The following is a 16,905-nucleotide window of genomic DNA, read 5'->3' as shown; positions in this document are numbered from 1 at the left end:
AAAATAAAGTTGCAGCAAATTCATCACTCTACTTTGAGAAAAAATATTTTGGCAATATTTAGGCTGGTTATGCAACCAATATACAAAATAAAAGTACTGTAGTGTGTACTTTAGCTACAGATGAGTATTTGAAAAGAGTTTAAGAAAAAGCCATATACTAGTATGGTAGATATGCCCTTTTATTATCATGCCCACCAGCTTCAATGAGGTTTCACCCAACCTGTATTATAATATATCACACATAAAAACTACTTTAAAAGAACACTATTAAAGTTTCAAAATCAAGAACTCAGAAGTATGGAAATGACAGAATTAAGGATGCTATGCAACCTTAATTCTTTCTCCTTGTGTGTATGCATTATGATAGATTTTAATTATATGTTCACATACTATTTTTTCCACAGAACCAATGCATCATTCAGCTTACAGGATGGACCTGCTCTTGGGCTGAATTAGGGTGGTATAATAAAGGAGGCTGTTGTCTGTAGGACCTTGCCTCATTTGCTGCAGAAATTGGAAGGTGTATGTTGAATGAGGTAGGAGATTAGCAGAAGAAAAAGGAAGTTCTGATGGTCAAGACAGTTAAATGCTGTTGTCCTGGAGAACTGGATTTTATCCCTGACTTTGCCACAGAATTCTGTGTGATGTTGAGCAAGTCATTTAAATCAGGCTTTTTAGAAGTAGTCATTAATTGTGTGTTCCTCATTTTCTGGGAGTTTGACTTGATACCCTGGGGTCTGATTTGCAGAAGTACTGAGAACTCACAGCTGCAACTGAAGTCGATGATGAGCTCTGCTTTGAACATAAAAAATGCTAACTAATAATGATAGTTATTCTGAAAAAATCACATCCTTCCTGTCTCACGTTGGTCATCCAAATTAGTGGATACTTTGAACTTACTCTCTGTGCCTCAGCTCCCTATAGTAAAATGGGATAATGCCACCTCCTCATCTCACAGAGGTGTTGTGAACATAAATTAATGAATGTTTGTGAAGCATTCAGATACTATTGAGATGAGCACCATAGAAAGGCACATGAGGAAATTAATAATTCTGTGTTCAGAGCTAAGTAAATGAGGCCTAGGGTCACACACTGAACAAAACAAAATATTGGATAGCTGCTTATTAAGTGAGTAATGTCCATCCTGTGCCCTAACTGAGGCAGGGGTCCTGTGGAAAAAATAGTGTATCATCATGTAATTAAAGACTGTATCATAATGTCACTAGGGGGCCAAATTAAGGTTCTACACGTTGGGGAAGCACTGACTCTGAAAAAGATTTGGGGTCAGTGGTGGATATGCAGCTGAACATGACCTCCCAATGTGATGCTGTGGCCAAAAAAGCTAACCCTGGGATGCATAAACAGGGAAATCTCAGGTAGGAGTAGGGAGGTTATTTTACCATAGTAGTTGGACTGGTGTGACCGCTGCAGGAATACTGAGTCCAGTTCTGGTGCCCACAATTCAAGAAGGATGTTGATAAATTGGAGGGGGTTCAGAGAAGAGCCACAAATACGATTAAAGGATTAGAAAACATGCCTTATAAGTGATAGATGCAAAGAGCTCAATCTATTTAATTTAACAAAGAGACGGTAAGGGGTGATTTGATCATCAGGGAACAAATATTTAATAATGGGCTGTTCAGTCTAGCAGAGAAAGGTATGACACAATCCAATGGCTGGAAGTTAAAGCTAGACAAATTTAGACTGGAAATAAGATGTAAATTTTTGACAGTGAGAGTAAATAACCATTGGAACAATTTACCAATAGTCATGGTGGTGTCTCCATCACTGACGATTTTTGAATCAGGATTGGACATTTTTCTAACAAATATAGGAATTATTTTGGGTAAGTTCAATGGTCTGTGTAATACAGGAGGTCAGTCTAGATGATCACAGTGGTCCCTTCCGGCCTTGAAAGCTATGAATCTAATGAACATCAATTCTGTCAATTCCTAACTTTTGAGAACTTGAGTTTACAACCTTAATAATGGTCTTTTAATATAGTTTTTTGTGTGTAATTGTCTAGGTTTTTAAAAAGCAAACTGAAGGAACAGAAATTCCATCATGTGGCATCATATGGGTCACATGGGTCATCAGCAGGATTGGAACCTTTAGATCCACTGCACTGACCTCTGAACTAGTGGAGTAACTGATAGCAACAGTAGGTTACTGTCCTCTATGTCAATCAGCACTAGAGGGTGATTAAACACACACCTTGCCTGTGGGTTTCACAGGTGTTTGCTAACAGCAGAGGAATGGTGAGACTCAGTAATCTTGGGTTCTATTCGAGGCTTTAGAGGGGAGTGTGCTCCAGTGGGCACAAACTCTTCTGCCCATTCCTCTCCAGCTTAACCCGCTCTGTCCTATCCTTTCCAACATGTCTCTGTCCCAGTTGTCTCTTTTCCACTCTTAAGGCTTCTCATCTCAGTCCCATTCTTTTCACCTACCCAGTCTCCTCTTCCGGGCTTAGTCTCCTAGCCCCCTCATACTCCCAGTCTCCTTGCCAAACCCAGTTCCCCACTCCTGGCTCCTTGTCCACTCTGTCTGTCCCATTCCTCCCTGCCCACCCCCCAACACTGGCTCCCTGGCTCCCTCCCTGGGATCCTCATTCAATTTTAGCCCTCCCCTCTTACTCCTCACCCTGCTGTTTGCCCCAGTTTCCTCACTGTGTTGCTCCTTGTCCCAGTCTTTTTGCCTGTCCAGACCTAGTTCCCCCATCACCACCCTCCAGCTCCACCTTTAGCTCTAGCTGCTAAAACTGAAAAAGTCTCTATTGAGCATGTGTGAATAGTGATTTTTCAAAGACTTATAGCTTGGCCAAATATTGGCAGATTTTCAGATACATGGTAAAGGGCACATCCCTGAAACAAATGCCAGATTTCAAATCCTTGCTCCAAATCATGGTTGGTAAAGATATTTAAAGAAAAGGTTGCCAGAATTACTTTATTATAAGTAAAAGAGTGCATTTTTCACAAGCCTCATTAGTGGAAACAACTGAACAGTTTTGGCTGAGATTAGAGATAGGCTAGAATTTTCAAAAGTGCCTAGTCCCATTTACAGAAGTGACTTGTCGTCTTACTTTTCACTTCTGAAAATGGAACTTAGGCTCCTAAATTACTTTGGCACTTTTGAAAATGTTACCTATAATATTTTATGTTTCATTGTTAGTGTAACGGGCTGGCTTGCCCCATGCACTGGAGAGCCTGGGGCTAAACCAAACTGATTACAAAATGAGCCCCACCTGAGGGGAATCAGGCAATTCCCCATATCAAGCAGAAAGTGGCTGCAGTAAAGAGGGAGAGCTGGGCTTAAGTGGTGATAAAGCTCGGCTGGGGAAAGAGATGGTGGAAGAGCCAGAGGAAGAAGGAAAGCTCTCTAGGCAGGGAGGTCTGGGAGAGACCCTGACTAAAGTAGGGAGGAGACAGAGAGACCCAAAGGGGAACTGAAAAGGCTGGATAGGAAGCAGCCCAGACAGAATTGCAGCACAGGTAAAGGAGCAGATCTAGTTATTCAGTACAGCTGAGTTACTACAGATAATTCTTTCCTGGGTGTCTGGCTGGTGAGTCTTGCCCACATGCTCAGGGTTTAGCTGATCGCCATATTTGGGGTCGGGAAGGAATTTTCCTCCAGGGCAGATTGGCAGAGGCCCTGGGGGTTTTTCACCTTCTTCTGCAGCATGGGGCACGGGTCACTTACTGGAAGATTCTCTGCACCTTGAAGTCTTTAAACCACAAGTTGAGGACTTCAATAGCTCAGACATAGGTCAGGGGTTTATACAGGAGTGGGTGGGTGAGATTTTGTGCAGGAGGTTAGACTAGAAGATCATAATGGTCCCTTCTAACCTTAAAGTCTATGGCCTGGTCTACACTAGGACTTTAATTCGGATTTAGCTGCCTTAATCCGAATTAACCCTTCACCCGTCCACACTACAGAGCCAGTTAATTCGAATTAAAGGGCCCTTTAAATCGATTTCTGTACTCCACCTCGACGAACGGAGTAGAGCCTAAATCGATTTTGTTAATTCGAATTAGGGTTAGTGTGGACGCACACCACCGAATTACTGTGTTTAAGTTAATGGGGTAGTGTGGCCGCACACCACCGAATTAATGTGGTTTAAAACCGAATTAAGGTGCTTAGTGTGGCCGCGCACAATCGAATTTATACAACCTGTTTCCCAAATTCGAATTATCTAAATTCGGATTAATCCTGTAGTGTAGACATACCCTATGAGTACATGGCCTTAAGTCAAAGCCCAGAGGGTGGAACTGGGTTCACCTACAAACGCTTTGCAAGGATTATTGAGCCCAGGATGGGGGGGGGGCGGCTAAAGAGTATGCCCTGAAGATAGGCAGATGATTAGCCCCAGAGAGGGTGGAAGAATTTTGTTTATGTTAAAGACATTTTGGGACTTTTCGTTTGGACAGTTGTGACTCTGAAAGGGGTGAACTTAAGATGGTGACCCAGCCGAAGGGCCACGTTACTGGAAGAGAAGCCACCACAGTGCTGGAGCAACCGTTGGCAGTGCAGTGCTAGAGTAGTGAGAGAATTGCTATGCCATGCCTGGCTAGGAGGGGGGCCCTAATAGTGAGTGGACTTATTTACAGGTTGCATCCTTTAAAAGTTTTTGAAGATGGTGTTTGAAACCAGATTAAAAGAGTGTGTGAACAGTACAGTGTATGCTAGTGACAGGCAAAATGTCTAGAGGTTGTGTTTGTATAGGCATCCAAAATTTCAGATGCTTATCTGAACCTCTGTGTGGTAACATTTCCAAATCAGACATTCTTATGAAGTTTTCAGCACCCCTGGGTTGCAATTAGGTCAGAATTAGTGTGGAAATAACTTTTGTTGCAAGAGATTTTGGTACCTCCACTGCCAGCTAAAACCAAGAAATGAAGAGATATACAAAAAAATAATAATAATAATTTAAAGCTATATTTCAGCCTCATAGTGGATTTAATTGATGTCACAACCTCTAAGTGGCTTCAAACAGCTCTAGCAGTTCCACAATGTGTCAGCATCTCTAACTGATTTATATGTATAATATTTTGTATCTCTGGTATATATATTAAGACTGTAAATCCATCTCAGGATTCTGGTGACATTTGCAAATCACTTAAGTAGTGTGCTTATTGTGTATGTCACCAGAATTCTTGATGGAATTATTTCATTATTATGTACAGGTTTGAGTACATGTATTAATTTGGAAAAAGAAATTTAGAGAATTGGTATTAAAAATCCTGTTCACAAAGTAGTATGTGATACATGAAACTTCTTGAATAGCAATGACCTTTTTCTGATCTTCCATTAATATCATATACCACAAGTGGGGATCCTCTTCCTCTCTTTAGGGCAGGGATCATGACTTCTTCTATGTCTTGTACATTGTTGAGCACACCGACATATAACTAATATTTTTCATTATTATTATTTAAGGAATTGGTCAGTGTGTATTTATATTCAATACACTTGAGATGTATAATTAAGTGTAACTTATTCTTTAGGTTTACAAAGAAGATCTACCTCAGCTGAAACAACAAAGTAAAGAGAAAAACCATTCAGTGCCCTTCCTTAAAAGAGAGAGAGCTCCTGGGGACAGCTTAAAACTGCAGTTTGTACATGGGTATTGTAACTACTAAGTAAAGGTTCTTGGACTTCTCTTTTGTAAGCCACAAGTTCCATTGAATAGCACAGTGCTTAAATAAATACTCTTAAACACATCTTGATTAATTTGAGGTAAAGTATTTGATGTAACATTTTCCACTGCTTACCCATAGGTAAATTACTGTGCTTACTAGTATTGTGGTAAAAATGGGAATATCACCTATACATTTCTCTTTCTTTCAATTGTGATTGTTAGGGAAGAGGATATAAAAATGTACCAATGTACCTAAGTAATGACCAAGCATTACCTTTTTTTTTTTAAGATCACCTTTTCAACTCACAGTTGATTTTCCCTGGTATTTCCTGGAGCTGTCATTAGGTCCATAGGCTATGGTTGTTGTAATTAGTAGAAATGTGTGATACATTTGCAGCACAAAAGGATGCAAAACTTTCCTGGCCATAATTTTGTATGAACTTGAGCTAATTTATGATGTCTCATCTAGACCATAGGAACTCTGTTTTTTAGAATCATAGAATCATAGACTATCAGGGTTGGACAGGGTCATCTAGTCCAACCTCCTGCTCAAAGCAGAACCAATCATGATTTTCTCATGATTTTGATGCAAAATCAGGTGAACCCTGACAGTTTTGGATGAGTTTTTGGTTCAGTTAATCCCCTAAATCAAAACGAAACTTGAGAGGTAACTCTTTGAATGCAGAAAAAAATGTATACTTAACTAGTGCAAAGAAAACCATGGAGTTTTACACAGCTCTAGTTGTTAACAATTATGAATGTAATATAAGACATTTAAATGGTTGTAGTCAGCCTGTATATTATCATATTTTGGGTCTAGCTCAGGTAAGTCATTTGCAGTTAGATTGTTTTCCCCCAAAGTACATGGATATTTTTGGTGGCATATTCAACTTCCTTTGCTTTATATTTATTTCAGTTACCGAGGCTACGACTGTCGAAATAATTTGTTCTACACACAAACTGGAGAGGTAGTTTACCATATCGCTGCTGTTGCCATTGTATACAGTAGGCAACAACACACCCAAAGACTATATCTTGGTCATGATGATGACATCCTCAGCCTAACCATCCATCCAATGAAAGACTATGTTGCTACTGGACAGGTGTGTATTTAGGAGTGTTGGTCATGACAAAACAAATTAAGGGATTCTCTATCACAAACTATATTTGAGAAATGCAAAACAGTTTGTGTACCTTTGTCATAAAGAGAGTCATTTTCCTGCTTTGAAAATCACAGATTAAATGTTTTGCCACCCATGTCATTGCCTAACTGCTACGGAAAGCAGTAGTGGAAACAATGATTGTGACACTGTTACAGTATTCCTAAAAAACAGAAATTAGAGTCTCCTATTGTGGCATTTGGAAAGTTGCTTATTCACTCTGAACCTTTGTTCCTCATCTGTAAAATGTAGAAAATAATACATTTTTCCCTACCTCCCATGAGTCTTCTGATGTTTAGTTAGGTTTTTATTATTTTATTATATTTGCATAATAGTAGCACCTAAAAGTCCCAAGTAGGCACCATACTGACAAAATAAAAGACTGTCCTGACGCAAAAAGCTTTAATTCTTAATGCTAAGATACAACAGGATGGTAAGACATATAGACAGGGGCCAGGGAGGATGAGCTAATGATAGTAACAGAATATTTGTGTACAGATTAGCAATTTTCACAATCTTTAGGTATAATAAGATGAAGGAGAGCAGTAACATTAGATTCCTGATTGTTAGGGCTGCAGATTTGTCATAGCATTTTTTAAACAAAAATCAGGAAGCAGTTATGGCAGATATAGTAAAAGTCATGGGTTACCAAATTTACCTTGACTTCTCCCTGCCTTTTGATTTAAAAAAAAATATTGTCCTCCTTACCCTGTGGAGGAGACATGGACCATCCACAGCAGCACCTTCAACCTCAGGACTGCAACCCTAATCCTGACTTGGTATGGAAGGGAGGGCTCCCCCAGGAGGGGGAGGATGCTCTGAAAAAGGAGAGCCTGCCCACACTCATCCTGCAGCAGCAGGTCCTGTGGGCCTGCGCCTGGCACCCTGCTCTGGGCATTGTGACTTGGCATGTTTGCTCTGGTTTGCCCAGTACCCTCCTCCCCACACACACACACACATTATGACAGAGGTTGAGTGGGCCAAACCTGAGTGGCACTGCAACCTGGTGTACTAGGTCATAATGCCCAGCGCAGGGAGCTGGGCCCAGCCCTGTAGGGTCAGCGCTGCTGCTGCTGTGAGTGAGTGACTGACAGAAAAAGTCATGGGCAAATGGGAAAATCACACTAAAGGTGACTTTTTTTTCCACCCACCATGACAAACCTGTAGCCCTACTTTTTCCCTATCCATTTTCATCAGGCAGGGATTTGTACTCATCATGGCAGGGGTGAGTGTTGAGGGATTTGAAGGAAGATGAAATAGAACTATATGAATTATAAAAGTGAGTTTTACCTATGCATAAAGAGTGGTGATGGGGGGAAGCTCAAAGGTGTTTAGGGAGAAGCTGACTGGTGGGCAGTAAAGACTGGGAATGTTGGAAAACCAAAAGCAGGGATCATCATCATGATATAAATTACTAGGTCAACTATGTAGTGTGGGACCAAGTCATGAAAAGGCTTATAGATAGAGACAAGAAGCATATGTTGGATGTGCAGATAAGTGAAAGCATTTGGAGAAACTCAAAGAGAAGACCGATGTGCTCAGAACCAGAAAGATAACCCTAGAAGCAGCATTTTGAATGGACTTGAGGGGAACAAAGGTGCAGCAGTTAAGGCCAGGGAGGAGGAAGTTGCTGCAGTTAAGGTGCAAAATAAGGGCCTAGATGAGAATTTGATGGTGTAGTGAGAGAGAGAAAAGGTCAAATTTTAGAAACATTCTTTACCACGAATTTAGACTCAGCCTAGATGTGTGGATTTAAAAGGTGGGCTGAATTAGAGATGATGCCCAGAGGGGAAAAGAGAGAGAGGAGAGGCTTTGGGACAATTTATAAGACCTCTGATTTGGGAATGTTGCATTTAAATTGATGACTGTACATCCACAAAGAGATGTCAGAAGGACAGGCTGAGATTTAAGTTTGTGCAGATGAAGGCAAGTCTGGAGTGGATATGAAGTCAAAGTTTTGTTTATGGATAAGATCATCCAGAGACAGAGTGCAGAGGAAGAAGAGTGTAAAGGCTGGAACTTTCTTGAATCCCCAACATTACTTACAGGGCATATGAAGAGGACCCACCAAACAAAACACTGAAGAAATGATTAAAGAGGTAGGAAGAGAACTAGGGCAGAATAGTCTCAAAAGCTGAGGGAAGGTGAAATTTTAAAAGACCATGGCCAGCAGCATCAAAGTTAGCCAGTAGGTCAAGGAGGACAAGGATGTAGCCATGTTATTTGGATGCAAAGTGCTCAATAGACCCTTTGTTAAGTGTGGCTTCTGTGGAGTGTAAAGCTGGAAGTCAGACTGGAGAGGATCTAGGCTGGAATGGGAGGAAAGGAACTTCACACAGTGGTTCTAGAAGGTGCATTCAAGGAATTTGGAAATGAACAAGAGAAGAGAGATTGGGTGATAATTTGAAAGGAAGCTACCACGAGTGAGGCGGTTTTTGTTTGTTTTTTAAGATGCGGGAGACCAAAGCATGCTCATACAGGGAGGGGAAGGAAGAAATAGAGTAGGGGGTGAGGGAGGTCAGGAGACTGGAAGGAGCTGGAGGAGGAGGGAAGCAGGAGAGTATGCAGTGGAAAAGGAGAGATGAGAAGGAGGAGGTTATGCCAGATTGTTTTCAACATTTCCTTTGAAGACTGTGCAGAGATTGGGGGAAGGGACAGAAAGGGGAAGGTTAAGTAAAGATTCAAAGGTGGTAAAAAAAAAATACAGCTGGGGTTGTGGGTGTGGGATTGAGTGAAGGTGGAGAAGTAGAGCTGTGTGGCTGAAAGGATGGCAAAACAGAAAAATGAATTAGTGGAAGAATGTGTATGGTTGTGGGATATCCACCATAGGAGAAGGCGAGGAAGAGGGCACTGAGAATGAAAGAGAAGTTCTCAATGTTGATGGATAGGAAATCACAGAAGGATGGGGTTTTGGGGCAAGGCTGAGGGGGCAGGTAGGTGGTAGTAAGGGAGATGTGGTGGTGACCAGGAATGTGGAAGTCAGAGATGGAGAAACTGGAGAGAGAGCAGTTCTTGGTGAAGGTAAGATCTAAAGAGTGCAAAGGTTAATGCTTCTAAAGTGTTCTGAAGATGCAAAATTGCTAAATATTGTTATTGTTATAGTAGTTTATGAACAGCTATTAAGATTAGCATTCTAATTTAGATTGCAGCAAAGAGTCCTGTGGCACCTTATAGACTAACAGACGTATTGGAGCATGAGCTTTCGTGGGTGAATACCCACTTCATCGGATGCATATTCACCCATGAAAGCTCATGCTCCCATATGTCTGTTAGTCTATAAGGTGCCACAGGACTCTTTGCTGCTTTTACAGATCCAGACTAACATGGCTACCCCTCTGATACTTAATTTAGGTTGGAAGAGATGCTGCTATCCATGTGTGGGACACACAGACACTAAAATGTTTATCATTGCTGAAAGGCCAGCACCAAAGAGGAGTATGTGCACTGGATTTTTCAGGTAAGCAACAACCCACGCACATCAGAATAAATTATTAAATTAGTCATTTAGTCTAAAAATAAATTCTCTTTTAGATCAAAGGACATTTTTATAATTAAGATCAATTTCACATAGGTTGTTTGATAAGAGCAGGATTGTGTATGGAAATCAAATACAGACTTTTTTTTTTTTTGCCCTGAAAATGGATTATTATTCTTCAAGTGCTGCTCTCTATGTGGATTCTAAATGTGGGTTCACATGCGCACCATGCACCGGAGCCAGAACTGTTCATAATAGTTTCCGTTGACTCACATATGCGTCGTGCATTGATCACATGACACTCTGAGGCTTTAAGAGGCTGTGTGGGTCGACGCCACTCCAGAGTCGGAACCCTCTGTTCCTCTGTGCTCTTACCCAGCTAAGAGTACTGCATTTGCCTTTCGTTGTACATAGTTTTTTCTAGTTAGATAGTTGTCCATTTGTTCGTAGGAGTTAGTTAGGTTCTCCCTTGAGCTTTTTTCCCCTATCGGGGACTTCTCCTCCTCCCCTGCCTGGGTACTAGTCTATGCCCCACCGGCCAGGGACAGCGGGTTTGTATAATATTTGGTGGTGCACAGAATGGGTCCAAATCCTGCCCTCCCCCCACACCTGCCTAAGGCTCTGGGAGGGAGTTTGGGTGCTGGGTACAGGCTCTGGGCTGGGGCAAGGGGTTGGGGTGCAGGAGGGGGTGTGGAGTGCAGGCTCTGGGAGAGAGTTTGGGTGCAGGCTCTGGTAGTGAATTTGGGTGCTGGCTCCTGGCTGGGTCAAGGGGTTGGGGTGCAGGAGGGGGGTGCGGGAGGGAGCTTGGGGTGCTTAAAAATAAAACAATTTTTAAAATAAACAATGTATATTACACATCAAAGTTATAAAAAAAATTAAAAAATGCATTCTACCAAGCCTATTTATAAGCCAGAGCAGCAGAGATTAAGTGGGGGGGGGGGGGGATGTCCCCTCTAGTAGGGTTACCATCCGTCCGGGTTTCCCCGGACATGTCCGGCTTTTGGGTCTTTAAATAGCCGTCGGGGGGAATTTGTAAAAAGCTAAAAATGTCCGGGATTTCCCCCCGGACGGCTATCTAAAGACACAAAAGCGGCTGACAGGGCAGCTGCGCCGGATTGAGCCGCTCAGGCAGCAAAAGCCCCTCCCCCGCTGCAGCTTCAGCACGCTGGTAGCAAAACGGGAGCAGGAGCTGTTTGTACCGCTACAACCCCAGAAAGCCACCCCCCTGCCCATGGCAGCTGGCCCTGATTGGCCAGCCCCGCTCCTTCCCCCGCGCTGGGGGCGAGTCAAGAAACAGGGAGCAGGAGGGTTGGATGGGGTGGGGGTTCTGGGGGGACCTGTCAGGGGGCAGGGGTGTGGAGAGGGATTGGGGCAGTCAGGGGACAGGGAGCAGGGGGAGGGTTGGATGGGTCAGGGGCTCTCGGGGGGATCTGGCGGGGGCAGGGGTGTGGATAGGAGTCAGAACAGTCAGGGGACAGGTAGGGTGGGGGGGTCTCAGGAGGGGGCAGTTGGAGACAAAGATAAGGGAGGCTTAGATAAGGGGTGGGGCCCCAGGGGGTGATTGGAGCAGGGGTCCCGGGAAGGGGCGATCAGGGGACAAGGAGCAGGGAGGGTTGGATGGGTTGGGGGTTCTGTGGGGGGCAGTCAGGGGGGCGGGAATTGGGAGGGAGTGGCTAGGGGGCAGGGCTACCCCCCCCCCCCGAGTGTCCTCTTTTTTTTGAAAGTTCAAATATGGTAACCCTACCCTCTAGAGTTATGTCTCAGTTTAAGGGCCTGATTGAAATTGTAAGTCACAACAATCACACATTATCCTCAGTTCCATCCTCACACTAACAGCAGGAACCCCAGTGACTTCCAGAGGATGAATGAGGTTTGCAGGATATGGGATTAAGTTGGGAGTAAAGAAAGGAGTTTCCTTATTCTTAATCTTGATGCAGCATAGAAATGTACACAACACTGTACCCAACAGCTTAGACGAGATCCTGCCCCAAGGAATTTCAGTATACCATTAAGTACAACTTGTAGTGGAAACTGAAGCAGTTAAAAAAAGAGTGCCTACCCACATCCTCAGGCTATCAGGGATTGAATGAAAAGTAAATGGGTTTCAAGGAGGTCACAGCAGGCAGGCAGACACCACCCACTGTGACTCCCATTCCCACTCCTGTTCAGATGCGGGGGGGGGAAAGGGGGGGGGAGGGAAGGAGGCACATGGGGGAGCTGATCTCAGTCACACTCATTTATCTCTGATGCACCCGCCTGCCTGACTCTGGGGAGACAGCAGCCCCCTCCCCCCGGGACCACGTGAGTGAACCTTCTGAGCCAGGGGAGCAGGGAGGACAGGACCGTCAGCTGCTGATGGGCGGGGGGGGGCACAATTTAATGGTTCCCCTCCAACAGCCCAGTGTCATCATACCCCCCCCTCCCCAGGCAGCCCAGCCCTCCCCCTTGCCCTCAGTTCCCCTATGGGAAAGAAGCTGTTCCTTCCTTCTTCCCCTACCTAACCTCTCCCTGCAGAGCTGAAGCAGCAGACCTTCCTCTCTACTGCTCCCAATCACCCAGCTATTTGGTGCACGTGCTGTTTGTTTACTTCTCCCGTTGGGGTCCCAGGCTGCCTCCAGCAAGCGGGGGAAGAAGGGAGATAGTTCAGCAGGCAAACCCTGGCAGAAACTGGGGAGGAGGGGTAATGTGACCCAGTGAATGCCCCCGCCCTCCATGTGTCACCTCTCTGCAGGGATGGGATGGGATGGGATGGGATGAAGTGGATAGGATGGGAGCAGGCAGGCTGCAGCAGCCCCCTGGTTAGCGTGGGAGCTAAATGTGCACTTTCATGACCAAGAAATTGCACTACAGTACTTGTATAAGGTGAATTGAAAAATACTGTTTCTTTTGTTTATAATTTTTACAGTGCAAATATTTGTAATTGTAAGCAGAGTCAGGATGAGCTCTACCCTGACATCTGGTGGTGAATTATGGCAAGTGTGGAAAAGAACTCCAGGGGCTGATCTTGTTTGCATAGGCACACCCACTCGCCTGGCATGAAACACAGCAACTGAAAGTGGTTACTTTGGCTGGTGTGGGATCCCCAGTTTCTCTATTATTGGGGCAGGAAGAATAAAGTTTTGTTACCCTGATTCTGTGAATCAAGGCCAGTGGAACTGTTGTATGACAGAAGGACTGAGTGAGTCCTTCACCATTACCTAAGTAGCACTTGCTTGACAAGGGGCATGGGTTACAAAACCCAGTGAATTGAGAGAGGATGGGGACAGGTATTTGTACCTGATGGTATGGGCCCCCTCTGAGGGTTTGAAACACCAATTGCATCGCCTCCTCTCTCCACTGTTGAATATCAGAGTGAACTTTGATTCCCTTAGGAGTCTAGTTACAGGCTGCTGAGCTGAATTCACTTTGGGCCAATGGTGCACCAGCACTGGGCCTCCCCTACTATACTATGAGCTGAAATTGCTAAGAGCTGAAATCACAAAAGAGCTGATGTTATTAAGAGCTGAGATCACTGAGGCTGTGTTAACTAGTGGGGGAGCCTGAAGCTATATTGCTCAGCAGCTGGCGGAGCAATTTGTGGGGACGACTGGAGGAGCAGCGAGTGGCGTGGAGCCTTGCGGGGCCGGTTGGAGTGGCCCAAGGAACGGTGAGCGGAGCTGTTTGCGGGGACGGCTGGAACGGCTCACAGGTCGGTGAGCGGAGCGGAGCAGCTTGTAGAGCGGAGCAGTTCGTGGGATGGCAGGAAAGTGGACTGGCTCGTGGTAAAGGCTGCGGTGGAACCCCCACGGAGAAACAGACGGCTGGCCAGCCTCGGATCACGTAAGGTGCCCCTTAACACCTTGCGTGCCCCCCCCTTTTACTCTGAGGCTGCACTGACCAGGGACAGAGACTTTGGGGGTTGTTGGACTTTTGGGACTTTGGGTGGTTGCTGGACCCAAGAGACTTTGGGTATGTTGGACTTTGGGGACTCTGGGTGATTTTTGGGTTGCTGGATTCAAGAACCAAAGGGAAAGGACACAGCCCAATTTGCTGGGGTGGGTTTTGCTCATGGTTTGTGTTATGAATCCTGTTTGTGGTGTTTTTCCAATTTTATGCTGATGTCGTTTACCTCATGTTATTAAACATTTTCTGCTACACTCAGACCGTGCTTGCGAGAGGGGAAGTATTGCCTCTTAGAGGTACCCAGGGGAGTCGTATGTAATTGTCCCAGGTCACTGGGTGGGGGCTCGAGCCGGTTTTGCATTGTGTTATTGAAACGGAACCCCTAGATACAGAACCCGGCCCTTGTTGCTGCCAACTTAGATGGGCAGAAGGGTTACATAATAAAAAATATACACTTTGATTTCAATTACAAGATAGAATACAATAGATATGAAAATATAGAAAAACATCCAAAATATTTAATATATTTCAATTGGTATTCTATTGTTTAACAGTGTGATTTAAACTGATTAATCACGATTAATTTTTTTAATCACGATTAATTTTTTTGAGTTAATCGCGTGAGTTAACTGATTAATCGACAGCCCTAATCGTTATTCAGGTTTTTACAATAGAGACCTTGGCATTGAAGTGTGAGAATGATCTGTATTTACCTTTGTGATACAAAACCAGAAATGATACAAAACCAAGCCCTTTCCTGAACAAGTGTGGCTCTTACTGGGGACGGGGAAGAAAAGGGGGGTGGACCCGGATCTGTTTTACACTAACACACAACCAGATAGCAGGGCTGCTCCAAGCATCCAGTCAGCCGGAACACAGAGACAAGCTGCACACACACTCCTCCTTCAACACCCGCATCAACCGCAGCCGCCCATCCCAGACATCAGGTCGGGACCCAGCACAGCCTGCCCCACCCACTCCTCATGGTTTCTACAGGGGGCCCTCTGTCCTGGGAGAGTGGGGAGCCCACCGTCCACCCACCCCGGACACCCACCCCTGCTGCTGCTCCCACCAGAGGAGTTACCTGAGAGTGAGTGCCTCAAGCTGCAGCTTGGATGTGTGTTTTTTTTCTCTCCCTCCCTGACCCTGGCTGGGCTGGCAGTAGTGCTTCCCCTCCTTAAGCCCAGCTGGCTGGCCACAGGTAAGGCCTGGTCCACACTAACCCCCCACTTCGAACTAAGATACGCAACTTCAGCAACGTTAATAACGTAGCTGAAGTTGAAGTACCTTAGTTCGAACTTACCGCGAGTCCAGATGCGGCAGGCAGGCTCCCCTGTCGACTCCGCGTACTCCTCTCACGAAGCAGGAGTACCGGTGTTGACAGCGAGCACTTCTGGGATCGATCCCAGAAGATTGATTGCTTACCGCCGGACCCGGAGGTAAGTATAGACGTCCCCTAAGGTAACGTGGGACCAGGGCCGGCTCTGGCTTTCTGGCTGCCCCAAGCAAAAAAAACCCCGCGGCGGCCAGAACTGCAAAGCCGGAGCCAGGGTGCAGGGGGACTCCCTGCCTTGCAGATGTGCCCTGGCTAGTGGGGGCAGGGAGCGGGGGGAGAGAGAGAAGGGGGGCGGCCAGGGCTTCAGCGGGGCCCTCCCGCCGTGCCCCCTGCCGGGAGGGCTCTGCACCACTCCGGTCAGCTGGGAGGGAAGGACGCGGGCTGCCCTGCCGGGCTTGCTGCAGGGCGCTCCCGTCCTCCATGCCGCTGCCCCCTACAGGGTGGCCGGAGCGGAACAACAACAAAAAAGCGGCCGTGCCACCCTAGGATTGGGCGGAATGCCGCCTCCTACAAGCTGCCGCCCCAAGCACCTATCATATCAAATGCGCCCCCATCAGCACATCGCCCTGGACAGCTGCCCTTATTGCCCTGGTCAAAGGCTGGCCCTGGCTGCTGCCTCAGCCTGCCCCCCAGTGCCGCTCCCTTGTAGCCATCAGCAGCCAGCAAGGGAGCACAGCGTGGAGCTGCAGGGGGTAGCCACCCGCTACCTAGGGCAGGCAGGGACACTTAGGGGAGGAGACGTTTGATGGAGGAGGTGTGCTGGGGTGGCAGGCAGGGCTGGGGGATAGACCCACCCTTGAACATTGGTGGAGCCAGGCCCCGGGGCCCTGAATTTGCTGGAGCCCGGGCACGATGGGCCCATACAACTCACCGCCCCTGGCACCAGCGGCACCGCCGCACCCACCGAAGCCCCACCGCATGCACAAGAAGCATGGACACAAGGGCAGCTGCCAGATTGGGACCACCTCAAAATGCAGCATTGCCTCCCCAAGCAATGATAGGTCGGGCGAGAAGTCGTGCATTACTGCAGAAGGTTCGGCTCCTGCTCTAGGTCCAAAGAGAGCACTCACGGAGCACCACTCCAAACACCACCGTCTCAGTCTTCCATTCCAGACCAGGGCCCCCTACTTCATTCCCGGCACTGTCAACTCCACTGGGACTCTTGGGCAATGAACCTCTTGTGATCCACCCTTCTCCACTCTTCCTCATTTGACCGTCCTCCCGGATCATGCCTAACACTGTCGGTTCCGCTGGTACCAATGGCTCCTCCTCTTCCGGACCCTTCAGAATCCAACTAGTCTTCTGACCCAGACATGGCCCTTTCCCTGGCCCGCTCCTGCAGCCTGGAACCAATACACCAGACTTACCCTCCAGGATATGATCCTGCGGTCAACCCATGGTTCCGTTACCTTCAGGC

At 46.1% G+C, this 16,905-nt stretch overlaps 1 protein-coding gene across 2 annotated transcripts in view; it reads left to right on the top strand.

The window, feature by feature from the left end:
* EML6 (EMAP like 6) overlaps positions 1-16,905 on the top strand; it is a 321,992-nt gene that overhangs the window by 196,863 nt on the left and 108,224 nt on the right. For both annotated transcript variants that reach the window (XM_024215452.2, XM_026653192.2), the window contains exons 13-15: positions 5,502-5,620; positions 6,552-6,738; positions 10,147-10,252. In XM_024215452.2, coding sequence (XP_024071220.1) covers positions 5,502-5,620; positions 6,552-6,738; positions 10,147-10,252 — 412 coding nt within the window. The remainder of the gene's footprint in view (positions 1-5,501; positions 5,621-6,551; positions 6,739-10,146; positions 10,253-16,905) is intronic.

The sequence above is a fragment of the Terrapene carolina genome, unplaced genomic scaffold (assembly GCF_002925995.2).
Source record: "Terrapene carolina triunguis isolate 2854851 unplaced genomic scaffold, T_m_triunguis-2.0 Scaffold132, whole genome shotgun sequence".
NCBI lineage: Eukaryota > Metazoa > Chordata > Testudines > Emydidae > Terrapene > Terrapene triunguis.
This window is presented reverse-complemented; position numbering and strand designations above follow the sequence as displayed.